Below are 18,336 nucleotides of genomic sequence, written 5' to 3'. Positions count from 1 at the left end.
AAAAAAGCTTAGCTGCAGCAATGCAAAGTGACAGTGGACCAGATTGTTGCCCGAGATAAGAGCAACTCCACTGAAGCCAAGTCAGAGGAAAGTCAGCATGAAATAAGCAGCAAGTTGAGGGTACCTGGAATGGGAGGACTTAGGGTTAAGAGGCTTAGAACTGGATGTTCTTTTGTATCACATGTGTAGCCCCTCACCTGTATCTAGCTCTTCCTGTTTTGTTTTAGACTGAGTAGGTGGAAACAACCCTGAGAGAACTCCATGGGCTCTCTCATGTTAGAGGGAGAATGATCCTTTCTGGTGTATTTGCTATATAAGTTTCTTTTTTTTCTGAGGGCAAGAATGGCCAGGATTATCATTCTGGTCCAGGAGTGAAAATGACTATATGTCAAACAAGGTACAACTCACATGGATCTTCTTAGGATGACTTTGAACCTCAGCAGTCAAGTGAACACTACATTTTTTTCTAGAGCTGGCCAAAACTGGAACCATATTTGTGCAAGGATGTGCCTAATGTGATTTCTTTCCCATGGACTCATTTTCCACAAAAGGTGAAATTTCTATGTTGAAATTTTTATTGCAAACACTATGGAACATTTTCGGTAAACAGACACACCCGACAAAGATTTGGAACATGATTTCCATCAACATTTCTATTAAAAACTTATTGGTAAAAATGTTGTGGAAACATTTGTCAAAAATGGAAAAATTGCCATAATTTTTTCACAAAAAATTTTCAAATAAAGGCCATTTTTTTCCATCAGAAAAGTTTTTGGTGTGCAAATTTTTGACCAACTCTACTTATTTTCCCTCTAGACTGTAATGTATCAACCTCCCTACTCTAGTGGGACATGTTTCCAAAAGCTACAACTTACTGCAAAACCAGAGATACCAGCACCACAAAGTCAATGTCTGTTCCCTTATGAAAGATACCCATGTCTTCTCCACAGTCTCTCAGAGACAGAATCGGTGGAGGGGTCCAGCTATCAGGGAAGGTAGCGGTATGATATGAGTCAGTCGGACATGAGTCAGTTGGAAGACATGAATGTAACATTCCCTGCAGCACCTCAGCTCCAGGAACATGGAGGAAAGCCAAATGGATTTTGGTCACTAGCGTTATGAGTTTCCATTAATTCTCAGTTCACCTCAAACAGAGGTCTGGAGGTTCCAAAGACAAAACCACATGAGTTCAGATGAAGAGGGATTAGCCAATGCATCAAGTCGGAAGGCATTAGAGGTTGTCATACATAAGTAAAGTCCTCTCCAGCTGCTGGCTGACTCTCTGGTAGAAGATGATCTGCTGTTTTAGGTAGGACTGCATCATTCTCTTGAAGTCTGCCATACGTCGCTCGTGGAAGTGGTTCATCTCAGCCTGCAGGGAGAAGCCGACCACACGACAACGTTTCCGAATCCCATCTGCCTCGTCCTGATCCATTTTCCCCTCATCACTCATCCGCTGACTCTCTTTCACCTTTGCAAAGGCTCCTGTTAGGAGGAAGGATGCAAGATTCCCAAGGTTACTGAGATGTATACCAGTACTCCACCTCCTCATGCTATCCCATGCCTTCCTTCCATCCTTGCAGAGAAATAAATGCCTGTGGAGAGCAGAAAAGGAGCCCCAGCTGTGCCATACTCTGGTTCAGTGGCTCTGAGCTGTCAACGGAGCCAACTCTTTCCCTTCAGATTCACATACATATGCCTACACATTTCTCTGATACTAGTAAACCATCCCTTCCTCTGCTGAGCAACAGCAACGACACCCTCCCACTTCTATAGTCCTTTCCAGTCTCCCCAGGCATCTGAGTGAAAACAAGCAGCTGTACAAATTGCATCAACCCTTAGCCTGTCACTGTGGGAGTCACTCTGTCTCAGATGGGAGTGGACCGAGTGTTGTTCCTCTGAACATGCCAAAATTCAGGGAAAGCACAAGTTCATCCAAACGTCCTACCAAGAGATCCCAGTGCCAGTACACAGGCCTGTGAGGGGGTTAATCTAGGAGTGAACACTGAATGGTCTTTTTCTTCAGCTCCCGCAACAGGACAAGGAAGGGGCCATGTAGGGATCTGTATGCAGTTGAAAAGTAACAATATTCTAGCACTGTTTGTTCCAGCTTTTGAGGATTAGAAGCTAGATATTCATCAGAGAATAACAGTTGGCCCCTGCCACATGGCTAGATCAACATGTGCTAAAACCAGCCTGTCCACAGCTGGGTTTAACAACCAATGTTAAATGATGTCAGAGCATAGAAAGGCCTTAGAACCAGCAGATATGGAAGCAGACAGATTATCTGGAGATTTGTGTCGTATCTCCAGTTTTGCTAATAGTTTGCTGAGTCACTTGGGCAAGTCACTTCACCTCACCTGACATACTGTCCCTATTTGTAAAGAAGAGGTAAGAATTTTTACGCTCCTACTTAATATATTTGGAAAACTACTGACAGAAGCTATATAAGGCCCAATTATATGCATAGATCATAGACTAGGGAAAATCCCAACAATCCAGGACACCAAATCTGCTAGTAGATGCAACAGATTAACGAAAGAAGATGGACAGAGAATGATATAAAACTATATTCTGTCAGAGGTATCTCAAGGCACTGGACAAAACGTAATTGAGTTCTAGCTGTGCAATGATCATGTAGATATGAGAGGTGCATTTTACAAGGGCTTATACACAGCTCCAGGCCTCTCCACTGGGAACAAGGGGGCTGGAAGAGAAGAAAGGCATTATTACCTATTTTATTTAAGGGGTGGAGAGCCATAAGCCATTTTCTTTATGCTGCTTCTTCATCTTTGTGTAAAATGACATGGGACTTTTATCTTCTACCTAGATGACAGGTGGGTAGAAGAGAGCCCAGTTTAGATGTTCATAAACTCTCAGGCCAGAAAGGGACCGTTACAATCACCAAGTCTGGCCTCCAGCACCACAGAGTCCATGGGACCTCACATAGTGATTCCTATGCCCTGTCTAGTTCAGCATCTCTTCTGTGGGACAGTCCAGTCTTCTAGCTACAATGGCTAGGGATGGAAGTTGCACATAAACTGGTTTAAGTGATCAGAAACTGGTTTAAACCTGTAACAAAATAGAAGTTCAGTGCACATAAACCAGTTTCAAAATGGCTGGATAAACCTGACTGAATGATAAGACAACTTAACTAATTTAGGTCAAACTGGCTTATGAAACTTCTATCCCAGACCCCTTACTGGTCCAAGTTAAATCATAGTTCTCCAGCATCCCAGCATTTTGCAGCCCTGGGCTGGGCTGTGCTGTCTGCTCCAGAGAGCAGGGCTGGCCCTGCCCCTCCGCTCCCTAGCTGGAGCAATGAGGGCTGACTCACTGCCCACCCCACCTTGGCCAAATCCCTGCTGGGATCCAGGGCCAGGAAGGGGGTTCAACTTTCCTTCCCCTGAGTACAGAGCTGCCTTGCCCTGCTTACTTAGTGCTGGCTGCAGCTGGGGATTACAAATCCTATGGCACCTAGAAGCAGGAAGAGGAAGCGATGTGTAACCCTGCAAAGTCCTGCTACTGTGATTGTGGACCCCCAGAGACCTCAGGAGCAGCAGGAAGAGGAAGCAAACACACAGCCCATGCTGGCTATGTGCCAGAGAGCTGTGCTCTAGTGCCCTCTATCTTCTGGCCTGAGCCACAGCAGGCATGGGTTGCATTTCCTGAATCAAAAGTGAATGTCTGTTCATTTGCTTATTGATTCAATCCTTGCAGCTTAGATGAACCTGCAAAAACTGAATCAATTCAGCCTTGGGCTTTTTGACTGGCTGTACTTGGCCAATATTAGCATGGTCACAGCAGCGCCAAACTCTTCCACCATCTGTGACTCTTGAGTACAAACATAGGTCAGGTCATATACCTAAATAAGTGACTTCATTGTGCTTCTTGTAGGTCTCACCACTATGCAGGCCTCTCAGGACTTGCCTAAACTAATTCTTAATCATCATAAGCTAAACCAGTAGTGCTCAATCTTCTGGTCCCATGTGCCAGCATGATCTAGCATGCAGAGCCACATCATCCAGTGTGTGGGGCTCCCTACAGGTCTGGAAATTTGGCAACAGGAGAACAGTAATTAATTCTACCACTGCTTCCCTGCTGCCAAATTTCCAGACCCCTAGGGAGACCTGTGGGCTGGATAACACAGCTTTGCAGGCTGAAAGTTGAGTACCACTAAACCAAAATAAGAGAGTCCATATGGAGTTTAAATCGGTTTAACCTAGGTGGTTGAAGAAGCAAGTTTAAGAACTAAGAACCAGTTTAAGTTAAGTCCGTGCAACTTTCTCATAAAGGTTTTCTTCTCCTGATTTTATAGCAGATACACTCAGCTCTTGTAATGAGGTTCCTCAAGGCAGCAACTTGCCTTATGTTAGACACACCTCACTTGTGTACACTTGTGTACACTTGTGGTGTATCCACATAGCAATTATCTCAAAATCAAAAGCCAGGTCTTACAACAAAGAGTCTGTGATATAGAGAGGCCAAAAACAGATCAGGAGAGACAGTTTAGTTCAAAAAGAGGTGTGTTGACAGAGCAGTGTCCATGACTGAAATAGCAGGAACTCTTTGGTATAAAAAGGATAAATTTGGAGATTCTTTTCATTTGCCTTTGGGGTGTGTTTTCAGCTACTCCACACCCAGGAAAGCTAACATTTTGTGTTTATTTTTAAATGAAAACTTGAGTTTCCCACGGAGTCAAGTAACTCCAGGAGCTGAGGCTTTGTGAACAGCACAAGGCATCAACTCTTGCCTGTCAGGACTTAGGTGCATCATCAGAGCCTTGCAGGGTCTGGAGGAGGTTTGGAAAGTCAGGATTCAGGTGCCTGGGCAAAGCTGAATGGAGGAAGCTTGCACAGCATCTATGTCAGGGGCGGGCAATTATTTCGGGCAGAGGGCTGCTTACCGAGTTTTGGCAAGATGTCAAAGGCTGCATGGGTAGCTCCGCCCCTTGACAGATGCCCTGCTCCCTGGTCACCATCTTGTGACCAGGAGTACCACCCCCGTAGCCCCTGACCTTTGCCACCAGAAGTCCCTCCCCTTGCCCCCAGTACTCATTTCAGCATGGGGTTTTGCAATCTCAGAACCATAAAAATACTAAATTATATTCTAAAAAGTGATCTACAACAATATTTTTGTCCTGATTTACATGCGTTTGTGTAGTGTACGCAGAGGTGACTGCACAATAGCTTAAAATGAAGTCTTATTCTTGTATATTGTGGGGAGTGGGTATAGGTTTGTGGGGGGTGTGGGTGTGTGGGGTGTGGGTGTGCATGGCGGGAGGGTGTCTGGAGTTTGTGTATGGGAGTACGATGGGAGGCCTAGGTGCATGTGTATGGAGGGCTGTGCATATGGGACTCACCCTATGAACACGCGCATGCACACACACACACTCTGCCCTGTGCCTGCAGACATGCACATACTCTGCCCCTGCGGCTGCCGACACGTGCGCACACACATACACACCCCTACCAGCGCGGTCCCATGCTCTGCAGTCCAGGGGTGCAGCCAGGAGCCAGTCACAAGGTGCTGGAGCAGGGCGAGGGCAGGAAAGCAGGGAAGTGGCTGGGGGTGGGCAGGGCGGGGCTGGGCTGCTCAAGCCTGCAAGCCTGAGGGCTCCCGCTGGGTCCTACTGCCCCTGACTCCAGCCAGCTTTGACAGGGAGCCGGGGCAAATAAATATTAGTTTACTAAATTTTTTAGGGGCTCCACAGGCCAGATAGAATGGCTTGGCAGGCTGGATCCAGCCCGGAGGCCGTATTTTGCCTGCCCCTTATCTGTGTGTATAATGCCTGGCTCCAGAAAGTGCCATTAGGAACCTAAGCTGCCCAACTGGAAGGGCTGAGGACAGGGGTGTCAAACACCTACCTTATGTTGGGCTGCAGGGAGGCACCTGTCTCAGAATCTCAAACACTCGAGTGAGGTCCCAGCCCAAACTGTTTCTCACAGCCGCCCTTTTTATCCAGAAATGCAGTGGTCCTAGCCTCCACACAAGGCATGAGAAACCCAGGTCCAATTCCCTCCTCTGCCTGAAGGGTTCTGAACGGACATTGCCCACTGCCCCAGAGTGCCCTGACCACCAGGCTACAGGCAGTTATGGGGTGGAAGGGGCACGTGCCATCCCCCCTGTTGAAGCTGTCACTGTCCTGGCATGGAATACTTAAACACAGATGAAGCCACAGAAAAAGAGATGGAGACTCTGAACATGACTGTGTAGCTTTGTGGTGAGGACAGCTGCATGGAAGAGGAAGCCCCGAGTCCCAGCCCCCGCTCCAGTGAAGACTCGACATAAAATCCTTCAATATTCACTGGAGCAAGTGCTGGAACCCAGATCTACTCCTGCAAAGATGAGCTCCCCACCCACTAGGCTAGAGAGTCACAGTCTCTATCACACCCAAGAAATAGGGAATGACTCCAGGCAAGCAGACCAAACTGGGAGAAGGTTCTGAGAACGCCCTGCCCCGGAGGAGCCGACATGCTGGTGGTTAGGGCAGTCAGGCGAGTGGTTGTGGGAGCAAGCTGAGCTCCCCTCAGGTGGAGGAGGGAACTGAACCCATGTCTCCCACATCTTGGGCACATCCTCTACCCCACCCACTGACCTACTGGTTAAGGGCAAGGAAAGGGGCATCACCACTGCTTCCTCGGAAGCCTGGGTTTTGTGGGGGGAAGACTGAAGGATACCAAAGGCCATCCCTATTTTGTGGAGAAGACAGGTCCAGAACTGCTGACAAATCTATTACTGTTCTTTCATGAAAACTAGCGTGACCCATATTCTCCCTCAATGTCATGCTTGTTCTTCCTCTCTGCGGAGACCCTGTGTCAGAACTTGCCACAGGATCCAGCCAATTTGCTCCAAAATTTAATATTTCACTTCAAAAAAACCCGAAGGCTGAAGTTTGCAAATCTACCCATGGGAGATCTGGATTGTATCCAGATCCATTGAAAATCTACTCTGAGATTTTCTAAGGTCTTTGGTTATGAAGAAAACCTAACCAGAAACAGTGTGCCATTGTCATCTACCTGAGTCTGCTGAAAGTCTGAACTCCACTCAGGGTGAATTTGTCAGCTTTTCTCTCATACTCCCATGGAGACTCTTACTTGATCAGGTAAAGGCATACGGACACTGAGGTGATGGGTGGACAAATGAAACTTATGTTTTCACTGCAGAAAAAGGATGGTATTGTACACAGAGGCAGCTACTTTGATGCAAACTCCTAGTGGAGTCAAGGGATTGAAGATTTCACCACAGTGGAGTTAGTTAAAGTAGACTGCAAGGGAAAATGGATTATATTGACCTCAATTCTGTGCTTCAAGATAAAAAAAACTAGCTGTGCTTTATTTTCCTAGGATTTTAAACTATTGTAGCTATTTCAGGTTAACTAGCTCAATAACAAAATACAGCTGTGTTTGCAGTAAAGACACAGGCCTATGTAGATTGAGCCCAAACAAGACTGAGAGGGGAAGTCAGTTGAAGATTCATTTGTGCCTCTCCACCCATCCTAGAGGGACAGCATGTAACTACAGCCAAAATCACCTCACTAAGCTACCCCAGACCAGATCCAAGTCTGCAGCCTCCAGACAAAGACCCAGACCACAAGCACCAGAAGGAAATTGGGCGTGAAAACTGAATCGGGTGATTCTATTTCTAGGACTATATGAATGTGTGACAGGTGCCTTCTTCCTCAGGTAACAGCTAAGAGACATACAGTGTAAAATAACACCAAACACTTTCATATTGAGGCTATAGCTATGCTGCCACCCAAGGTGATTGTTGCAGGGGTGGGCATGCTCAAGGTAGCTTTCATCAAGCTAGGCGAGGTAAAAAAGCAATGAAGACACAGTGACCAGACCTTAGCCACTCCCATGCGCACTCAGGATCCCCCTGCTCCTCATACAGGCCATAACAAGGCCGTGTCATTGTGCCAGGCTAGTGAAACAAAAGCTCTAGGTATGTTGAGCCATGCTGCATTCATTCCTCTCAACTACAGAGTAACCACAGCCTTAGATCCTCATAAGCACTTTTTTGTCTGTCCCCCACAGCAAGATTTATTTGGTCTAGTCATAGTGAAATCCTCCAGACTCCTGCCAAAGGCCACCCATTTGCAAAAAGGTACCTAGTCACTGAGAACTGGGGAGTCAGGGACAGAAAGACATGATGCCAACCACACCACTCCCTTGCATGCCGCTCGCTATAGAATCCATGGCTTATTAACCACTCTAGCCTAATGAGCCACTTATGGCTCATCAAATTTTTTTGGCTTCCTCAACAACATAGACTCAGTGTGATTTACCACTGAATCCTCTATTTTAATCAGAGCTGGGAGAATACTGCAAAGGAGCATGCATGAACACCCCGTGATCCTTCACTGAGAGATATTTGCTGCCCATCTGTTTACAAAACACTAGTCCTTCTGCTCAGGGAGGCAGAATTAGCACCCTGAGACTTACTTAGCTCACCCATCGTACACTGTGAACGGTCAAAGGGAAACAAGCTAAGCCTTTGCGCAGGGCAATGGAAGCATCCCCAATAATAGACAGATTTGGAGAAATCCAGGGGTAAGAAACTAACCAGCCACATTCTCACAGCTGGGACTCCCCCCTCCAATGCCTTATACCTCGCACAAGGTAGGTGCAAAGTGTTATCACATCACAACTGTCACTTTGCATTGGGGTAAATACACAAGATGCAAACCAGGAGGATGACGCCATTATTGGCAATAATTCAAGCAGGTCTCATTTTAAAGGCCAAGGATGAGTGATGGTGCTTAAAGTTCAAGTTCAGAGGGCCTTCACAAGGGGCTGCGTTATCCATTATTTAAGTGACACCAGTGCCTAGAGACTGATGAAAGCCTCATGGCACCAAGTACTGTATGCACATGCAACCAACTGGCAATCCCTGTCCCAAAGAGCTTGCAGGCTAACTAAACCCTTCAGGTCAGAACGAATTCCACCTATTAGGTACATAGGTAGACTTACGTGCCTAAGTGTGATTGTATTCCACCCTGTATGAGTAATACAAAGGGTACCCGAGTCACCTTCCTCCTTCTTGCTTTTTTGTGACTTATTCTTAAGACTAAGGTGACAGCGTGCCACACAAGTAGATATATTAATGAGGTGGAACAGAATTGCACTTAGGATTCTAAGTCTACTTTGGTGCCTAAACAGATGGAATAAAATCAGGTCCTTCTTGTGCAGATACAAATCTTCCAATTTCACTTTAGCCTTGAAGACTTGTACTAAAAGACAAAGCTTTTTCCTTTCTGAATCCCAGGACTTGTAAACTTTGTCCAGCTTAGAGGCCACATTGTAGCTAATTGACCTCCAATTTGCCTGTGTGAACTGAGTCCTTTTCCAAAGTTGTGTGCCAGAGTAACTGAGGGCGCAAAGTCACATCCATTTTCAAGCTGATTACGTGAAACAAGTGGACACCACAGGGCAAACCCTTCTCCTTCTATTTAAGAGGGACTTATTTCAGCTTAGGTCAAATGCATTCTTAACTGATTTAAACAATATCCAAATCACCCTCCTTAAGACGATAATAAGTGCAGCCACTCAGCCTTTTTCACCAGCTTAACCAACTCATGATAAACTCCCACCTCAGTAGGACCTAACATGACTGTCACTGCAAATGCTGGCCCTCTGCAAATATTTATTCTTGGATAGGGCTTACCACAAGGCTCAAAAGAAAATGACACAGAGATAGGAATGGGTCTGAAGGTCGGAATCAGCCCTCTAGTGAACCGTGACCAGGAAGGAGTGTCTGTGGTGTGGCTAAGTTAGTATTTACAACTGAGGGTGCTGGAAACTGCCTAGCTTGGGTTCCACCAGGACTAATCCTCCCTGGTGGAGACAAGGCTTTAGAGCGTGGCTAATACTCATACAAAACATTTTTCTTTTTTTTCTTTAATTCTGTTCACAAAGAATTCAGCTTGGCGGGTTTCCTGCATTCCTCTGCCCTCGTTCTTTAGCACCAGAACCACTGGCATGAACACAGGATCTCTCCTCACAGACAGTTTCTCTTCAACCCTGCTGAGCACTCCAGCTATGAGGTTATCACCCTCTGTGTGACAACACAGAAGGGGAAAGTAGAAGTCCCTCAGCTCTCCCAACCAGGGGATTATGGCTCCCGGTTGGTAAGATGTAGCAGAAACAGAGGAGCTCTTAGGAAACAAGACATTCTAAGCCAAAACCCGCCCCCAGCTACACCCGAGCAGTCTCACTCTGGGCAGGTTCTGGCCCCATATTCATACGGATTTCCTTAGTGTTATAAAAAAAAAGAATGGAAAAAACTACAGGAACTCTCCAGGGCTAAATTCCACTCTGAAGCAAGAGCAGCAGAGGCAGCTGAGTGACACCAGGGTGGGACTTGAGCAGGATTGTTTCTAAATAAATGCCATTACCTAGGTCTTGTGTGTGGTGCCAGCAGCACCCCAAGGGGGAGATGCCACCATCCTGACCCAAGGAGTAGTAGCTAGGACCTTCACTGCAGTAAGAGCTACTCACAAAGCAGCCACTTCTCCATGTGAAGATGGCGCTTGGAGTTCAGTAGGACGCTCCCTCGAAAAAACATGCCTATTTGCCTGGTCACTTGCAGGCCAGGTGTGACTGAGACCCTTCTGGTAAGGTAGTGAGACAAGTTAAACCGGACCCACCCACAAGCCACAGCCTGTCTGTGTGCGTCACACCTGACTTCCTCCCCACAGTGGCATGGTAGGACACCACCTGACTGCATGCCTCTGTTGCCTAAACCTTTCCATCACAAAATATTTGCCCTGGAGAGAAATAAGAGCTGGATTCTCTTGCCTACCTCCTCCCCTGGGAGGTGAATAGCAGGCTGGGGAGGAGGGAGAACAACTCCACAGAAAGACAGTCTCTTGGGCGCATATTACTTGGGGAAAACAGCCGTTTTCACCTGGGCAAGGGAAGCATGTCTGTGGCACCTCAAACCTGGCCATCCTGGCTCTCCTTCTCTACACCACAGGAGCTTCCCCTGCCACCTCCCCTCCTCAAAACATTCAAATGTCTCATGTTCATTAGGCGGACGTGACCAGAGGAAGGAGCCTGGGGCAAATAGCCTGGATTCTGCGATTAAGAGATGGCTTTTCTCCAGGACTCACCTTTCCACTGCTGGGCAAACACATTCGCAAGCAGCAGGTTCCCAGATGCAGCTCACTCTCTCACTGTATTTGGTGAGTACAGGGTCCACTCGGGACCCTGCTGCTCCAGCAAGCCCCATGCTCTGCTGCTGCCATGAGCACCTCATTAGTAAACCATGGTGCTGTGATTAGTGTTTCATTCCCCAGCTGTGATGAAACAAGGTATCTCCAGCTCCGTGGCCCAAAAGGCCATCCGGGCTCCACGCTGATAGGCAATGACTGACTTTCCAGAACAGATTCTAAAGGCTAGGGCTCTCTGAAGAGGGCTGTGGTGCTCTCCAAGGAGAGGTAGGCAAAGCACCAAGGCCTTCCTGGAAGGCGTGTGGTCACATCCAAGGCATGCTGAGAGCAAAGTGACAATGACTGTCCCTGTCTACCCAAGGTACCTTTCTTGCCTCAGGCTATGCACGGGAGCAGAGGGAAAGGAGTCCTGAGATCCTGCCTCAGAAACTAGCTTCACCAAGCCAAGTATATAGTGTCACATCATCCTTCAACTCTGCACAGGCAGGGAAAACAGGTTTTGCCTACCACTGGATTTCACTCTTGTCCTTGAACCATGAGGAAGAGCATAATTAACTAATGTCTCATTATCTTCTGGAAGGCAGTCATGCCTGATCAGGGTTATATGGCAATTCCTATCAGTGCTCACTCAGGAAAGTCCCTGGCAGAGCCACATTTCTGAGCAAAGAACCGATCACATAGCTCCCAAAATGCAGTGGGGTTCCCCTTCTCAGTTTGGGTGGGAGGGAAGGAAATTAGGCCCATGTTGGATTCCTCACTACAGTGGGATAAATGTCAGGCTGTAATGTGGTATGGCAGAAACTGTAGCAAGGGCACTAGGCAGGCACACTTCTGGCTGACTGGCAAGGAGGATTTTGGCCTTCTTCCTGGCCCCAGAGATCCCAGCCAGCCTCTTCAGTGGCTGTGTATTCCAAGAGGACAAACACAAGGCTGGGGATAGCAGCACCCAAGTTCTGCTGCTAATTTACCATGCAGTCCTAGGGAAATCACCAAGGCCCAAATTCCCTAAAGTGTCCTCTAATTCTGTGGGTCTGCTTGGGCCTTGCTTTCAACCTAATCTCATTCAAGTCAGCAAGGACCTGGGAGACTCAGCACCTCTGAAAAGCAGAAGCTAGAACCCAAAGACTTAAGACACCTAAAATTAGGGGTCCCTTTGGAAACCTTGGCCTGGGCAGGGCAGCAAAACGGCTAAGGTGTCCTGATGTGGTTCCAGGGGCATGAATTCAAAGACTCATTCTGGACTCAGGCTGAAGGCTGCCTCTAGTCAACTCAGTTGTGAATGGGCCCCTGGTCATTTAGGCAAAGAGGTAGTCAAAAGTGCTGCTAACTATATGATTCCCTTGGGAACCACTGGCTATAGAGACTGGTGTATCTTACCTATGCCAGCCTGATGGGTCATTAGGCCAGAACAAACCTTGACTTTGAAGCCTTGGGCCCTAACTTCTAGGGTCTCAGGCTCTCTGGCTATAAAATTAGAGCAATGACATATACTGGTGCCACAGAGAAGCTGGGAGTATTGACTAATGGGCGCATAGCACTTTGAAAGGCACAGCACCCCAGAAAGGCTAAGAACTTAAGATCCTCTACAGCAGGCCTTCCATCATCACACAAACTTCTGTCTTCAGAATCCACCCCTGACTCCCACTCCCTGACCTGCAAGGACAGAAAACGAACCTGCTCCAAGTTTAGGAGAAGGCCACCTCCAAACAACTCAAGTGTTGTCAGTGCCTTGGGTAGCTGCTTGGCTGGACAAGTTTTGCTACATTATTACACAGCAACCTTTGAGAAAGCCGCATCTCAGCATGGCTTACCTTTTTGGAGGTGAATAATGTCCGGAAAGTTGGAAAGTAGCCCCTGGTATAAGGAGAGAGTGTCCAGCATGAGGAAAAGGTCATTCTTGGGCTGCTCAGCAAACATCTCCCCTACAGTCTCGTATGTCTTGCCTGTGTGGGAGATGGCATTGTTGAGGGCATCCGAGCTGTAGGGTGGGTCCATCTGGAAGGAGTGGCTGATGGCTTGGAAAGCATTGCCCAGCTTCTGGAACTCCTTCCTGAAGCCTCCCAAATGCTTGCGGACCAGCTCGGAGGCCACATTGGTCAGCTGCAGGACACTGTCATCCATTTTCTTGCTGAAGGCCTTGAAGGAGTCCACACGGTCCTCAACATCCTGCAGGTCCTGGTGCTCCGTGGGGATCTGAAGAGTCAGCAGGAAGCTGGCCCCGACCATCTCATCCTTCTCCGCCCGCCGCTTCCCCAGTTTCCATTGCTTGTCATCACGGCAGGTGAGGAAGTGCTGGAAGCCCTCATACTGGGAGAGGACGGGGTGGCTGGTCATGTGGTCCATCCACAAAATCAGCCTCCGCTTGCGCTTCTCGATGAAGTCCTCCTCAAAGCGCCCGGTGGCCTGCTTCTCTGGCAAATGGGGCACTGAGATCACCGTGAACTTGTGCAGTAGGCGGTTGTACAGCCAGTCAAAGTGCTTGTACCGCCGATAGACTGGGGTGGTGATGTTGCTGGGAGTCAGCTTATAAGAGATGTAGCTCTTGATGCCCTTGAATTTGGTCTGCTTGGTTGGGTCCTCCACAGAGCAGATGAAAGGGTGTGGATTGGCCCTCCATTGGGGGCCCTTGGACCCCATCTCAATATAATAAGCCTCCGCAATCTTGGACATAAGGGGCACGTCTCCTAGGATAAAGGCCTCCACCCCCGAGCGGACAAAACAGGAGAAGCGGTTGAGGTTCCGCCCTACCACACTGCCCCTCTTGGAGGAGCTTATGCTGTCCTGTCTCTCTAGGGCAGGCTTGGGTCGATAGCCAGCGTTCTGGCTGGGGTACACCGCAGGGTACTGCAGGTGAGGGGAGGGGTGCCCATTGGTGCCAGGGCCACTCCTGGGCTCCTCCACCACCGTGCAGCCATCATCCCAGTCATCCCAATCATCGTCATCGTCGTCCTCAAAGCTGCCCTGGTTGGAGATGCTGGTGTTGGGAGGGTGCACATAGAAGGAGGAGTCATGTCCAGGAGAGCCAGCTGGGCTGTTTGAATAGTCCGTATAACTGGAGCTTGACCTGGACCGCAGGATCTCCACGTAAGAGGCAGGGAAGAGGCCAGTCTCCCCTCGGCTGTTCTTGCCCTGCAGCCACCCGTCCAGGGAGTTTTCACTGAAGATCACCAGCTCCTCGTTCTCCTGGATGCTGATCTCCTCTTTGTTTTCACTCTGGAAGTTGTAAAGTGCTCGGGCTTTCAGCGCCATGGCTGTTTCCTGCAGGACTACGCAACTCAGCCCTTGGGAACAGGCAAATAATCGCTCAGGTACTTAAACAGCTCCTGGCAGAGGAGGGCACCGCACACACTCTCTTTATGGCTTAAAACCTGGTCCCGAGCTGTGGGAAAGGGCTGAGTTGATTTAACCATGCAGTAAAAATATGTAGTCTAAGATGTAACTTTCAAGGTCTAAAAATGCCAGTGAATCTTGAGGACTCAGTTCCTCGGTCCCAAATGACATTCCTGGGGTGCAGACATGCTCTGCCCCTCCGTTTAGGTGACATAAGCCTCCGTCAGACACATCCGCAAACCCCTCATGTCCCCACAGCTTTGACTTTGCTGCCCGCACCGTCCACCTTCTCGGCTTGAACTCACATTAACCAAAAAACCCAGGATCCTGATCAGCCAGGAGCAGGAGGCCAGACTCCCCTCACCCGCTGGAGCTTTCTTCTCAAGGACTTTAAAAAGAAAAGCCCAGGTTCGGCCTGGCCTCCTCACCCACCGAGCTGCGTCTCCGGCAGGATGGCGAGTGGCGGCACTGGCAAAAGCCCTGGAAGGAAGGAAAACAAAAACACAACCTTCAGATGATCCCAGCCCAAACGTTTGGCAATCCCTTCGGAGCGGGGGGGGGGGGGCGGCGAGTAAGGAGGGGGGAGCCACATCCCTCCGGCAGGGCGGAGGAAGGAAAAAAACGAGCAGGGCCGGCGGGGCCCAGGGCAGCCCCGCACCGCACGCACTGCCCCGCGCCCAGCCCGCCAGCGGGGCCCAGCGCCGTCCCCCGGCGGGGACGCAGCCTCCCGGCCGCCAGGGCCCAGGCAGGGGAGGGCTCCCCGCAGCAGGAGCGGGGGTCGCAGGCGGGACGGGCCACGTGTGCGGCGAGACCCCCGCTCCAGGGCTGCTGTTGAGGCCGCCGCTCCCCGGCGGCTGCCCCGCGAGGGCCCCGGCGCGGCTCGGGAACAGCCGCGGGTCGCACCGGCGCCGGGCGTGCTCCGCTCCAGCCGGGCGCGGCGCCCCGCGGGAGCACCGCGCCGGGGCCCCGCTCCGCCCGGGGCAGCGCGCCCGGCAGGGCAGGCAGAGGCGGCGGGGCGCTGCCCCGGACCCCCGCCTCGCGCCCCGCGCCCGACGGGGGTAGCCGGGCCCCGGCCCCCGAGCACCTGGGCCGCTCCGTGCCGCTCCCCGCGGGCCGCTCCGTCACGCTCCAGCCTTTTCCATGACGCAAGGACAGGGAAGCTGGAAAGTTTGCGAAGCCTCCAGGCGAGGCAGCGCAGGCAGCCCGGCTCGGTCCCAGGCCGCCCCCTGCCGGCCCCCGCGCTCCCATTAGTCCCCCTTTGGGCAGAAGGGGAAACTGAGGCACGCGGAAGCGAGGTGACCTTGGGCGAGTCACCTAGCCTCCGCGTGCCTCCTCGCCCAAGGTTACTCCCACCAGTGGCAGAGCCTGGGTCCCAGCAGCCCACTGCTCTGCGCACCAGGCCGCAGCACTGTTGCTCCCAGAGCCATAAGGCAAACAAGTGCACAGGTTTCACGAGCCTCAGCACCCCGAGCCAAGTTCCCTCACCAAGGTACCAGCCAGCAGCTCCCCTAGGGAGAGCAGAGCTGGTATGAATGGAGACGAAATGAGAAGAGAGTCCAGCCCCTCATGCATCCTCTGCTCCCCCACGGAGATCAGACAGGATCACACAAGCTGCTGCCTGCGAGGCACCCACGCAGATTCTGGCTACAGCAGCTCATAGGCTCATACCTATTAGCTCAGCAGGGCACTGCCAGTATTTTAGGCTTGTATTGGCTTCACACAGGCCTGGTGCTTAAAAATAGCAATTCATTAATAGCCTTCAGATCTTCCCAGCCTTGGGATCCGAGGGTTTTGTTTAAAGTGTGGCCAGGGAACATAGTAACAAGCATCGACTATCCTGTGTGATCTCAGGGACAGAGCTAGATCTTGGGGCTCATTCTCCCTTTTCTATTCCCAGGTCTCTGATTGAGATCAAAGGCAAAAGCAGGTGGGACACATGGGGCTGGATTGGGCAGCAGGTAAACATTTGGGAGTCCTGCTCCTGCTGATGCCAGGTTGGAGTGAGGCCTAGATCCCCCAAGCTCTGCTATCCAGGCAGATCTCTGTGCTGGGCACCTCCCAAGGGTGTAATGGCATTGAGGAAGGGGAAAGGTCTCAGCTCTCCTGGCTTACCCCCCCCCCTCCCCCCCCCCCCCCCCCCCCCCCCCCCCCCCCGCTGACCTGAAAACCTGAAGTCCCCAGCCAGCAGCCTGATTTCAATCCAACAGCTCTGTTTTCATGCACAAGCCTTCTGGGTTTCCATGTCCTAGACCTAGACTATACTTTCAGGGATCATTTCTTTAGTCTGTACTTACCTGGCAGGGGAAACACCATGTATCTGGGTCCAAGAAGGCAGTTTTCCTTAAGCCTCCCAGGGATAACTTCTTCTGGCATGGTTTAGTACCCACCAAGGTGTTGGGGCTTAATGCCCATATTATGGAAATGGAAGGTTTCTCCCTAGCTTGTTCCTGCAGCCATATGGCTGAGGGCAGGCAAAACTTGGGGGCATCCAAACCCCCATAGGGCAGCCGGTGCTGGCTTGAGGCCTGTCATTTGCATTGGCAGATGACAGCCACAGCGATTGCTGTACCTTGACTCCCAAGCGACTCTCTTCACTGACTTTAAAGGGCTACACCCACTATTATGCTTTACCCAGTCTTATCAATCGTCTCCTCCGCAAGATGGGTACAACTGGCTACCAGATCAGGACAATAGCTTTTTCTGCTGGCTCTGCAGTGGTCTAAATCAGGGGCGGTCAACCTGCAGCAGGTATGCCACAAGTGACATGGGCAGCCTCTGGGGAAGTCGCAGGCAGCACAGCGGCAGATCAGATGGGGAGAAATCAAAGCAGCAGATGGGACAAAAGAGGGGGACTGGAGTAGCACTTGGGAAGGGCGCAGGGTTACTTTGTGACATGCCTGGTCTAAATGACTGCGCTATGGCAATGGGCAGTCATTTACAAAGCTTACAAAGAAGAATTTTCCCCACTATTTGGGTTGGTCTAATAAAAGATATCAGATTTACCAAAAAAACCTCATCTGCCTCTGGCAACGGAGAATCCAGCCCTGCTACTCCTGCTCCCGAGGTCACGCCTCTGTCCCTGGAACAATCAGCCTTCATGAAAAGCCCAACCCTGCCAAGGGCTGAGCAGCTTTAACTCTTTTCTTCTTTTCTTCAGCCTGAAAAAAAAATGAAGGCTGGGAGGGGACTTGGTAGCAGTTTACTGCTACATCAGAGGCGTACATCAAGGGCACCCTTGGGGAAATCTAGGAGTAATGGTCACAAACTTCTGGAAGACTGTTTCAGGCTCAATATTAGGAAAAACACACAACTAGGGTGTCCAGATTGTGGAATAAACTCCCTCCAGAGGTGGTGCAACGTCTACCCTGGAAAACTTTGAGAGGAGACTGGACAGTCACCTCGCTGGGGTCACCTGACTCCCAGTTATCTTTCCTGCTTGATGCAGGGGTCTGGACCTGATGATATTCTGAGGTCCCTTCCGGCCCCTTACAGTCTATGAATCTATGAACTCCTGTGGAAATCAGCTGGAGGTGAAGCCAGTGTGTGCAAACCCCTCAGCACAACCCTGCTGCCAGCTCCTGGCACCCACGACACTGTACAGATTTGCGCCAGTAGACGGCAGGCATTGCGGGGGCCTGACATCATTTGGGCATTCACATGCCAAGATCCAGCCCCGCACCATCCAGTTCGGACCCTGCATGCCTGGACCTGGCCTGACACTGCCCCGCCCCGTGCAGCCAGATTGGGCCAGGCACCGCCACAGCGCTGAGTGTCCAGAGCCGGGGCCGCGTCCCAGGGGTGCGGTTCGACCCCGCTTGGATGCCGGCTCT

General features: G+C 50.4%; 1 protein-coding gene across 2 annotated transcripts; it reads right to left on the bottom strand.

The window, feature by feature from the left end:
* Positions 1-552: 552 nt before the first annotated feature.
* Positions 553-15,696, bottom strand: SNX33 (sorting nexin 33). 2 transcript variants are annotated; one of them, XM_019477810.2, is made up of 4 exons: positions 15,591-15,696; positions 14,812-14,986; positions 12,988-14,555; positions 553-1,485 (listed from the first exon to the last, which is right to left on the bottom strand). In XM_019477810.2, exons 3-4 carry the CDS (start codon positions 14,423-14,425, stop codon positions 1,232-1,234), a joined length of 1,692 nt encoding a protein of 563 aa, XP_019333355.1. In that variant the 5' UTR covers positions 14,426-14,555; positions 14,812-14,986; positions 15,591-15,696; the 3' UTR covers positions 553-1,231. The 2 variants fall into 2 exon arrangements, with proteins under 2 accessions (XP_019333355.1, XP_006265494.1); XM_006265432.4 differs by having other exon boundaries at positions 12,988-14,986.
* Between the last annotated feature and the right edge of the window lie 2,640 nt (positions 15,697-18,336).

The sequence above is a fragment of the Alligator mississippiensis genome, chromosome 11 (genome assembly GCF_030867095.1).
Source record: "Alligator mississippiensis isolate rAllMis1 chromosome 11, rAllMis1, whole genome shotgun sequence".
In the NCBI taxonomy this organism is placed as follows: domain Eukaryota; kingdom Metazoa; phylum Chordata; order Crocodylia; family Alligatoridae; genus Alligator; species Alligator mississippiensis.
The sequence above is the reverse complement of the archived record's forward strand: the minus strand, read 5'-3'. Positions and strand labels throughout refer to the sequence as shown.

What these genes read in the sequence shown, in the direction of transcription:
- SNX33 (XM_006265432.4), bottom strand. Translation starts at nt 14,425, where the DNA reads ATGGCGCTGAAAGCCCGAGCACTTTACAACTTCCAGAGTGAAAACAAA. An exon ending in CATTATTCACCTCCAAAAAG is followed by an intron (nt 1,486 to 12,987) that starts GTAAGCCATGCT and finishes TCCTCCTAACAG; the next exon opens with GAGCCTTTGCAAAGGTGAAA.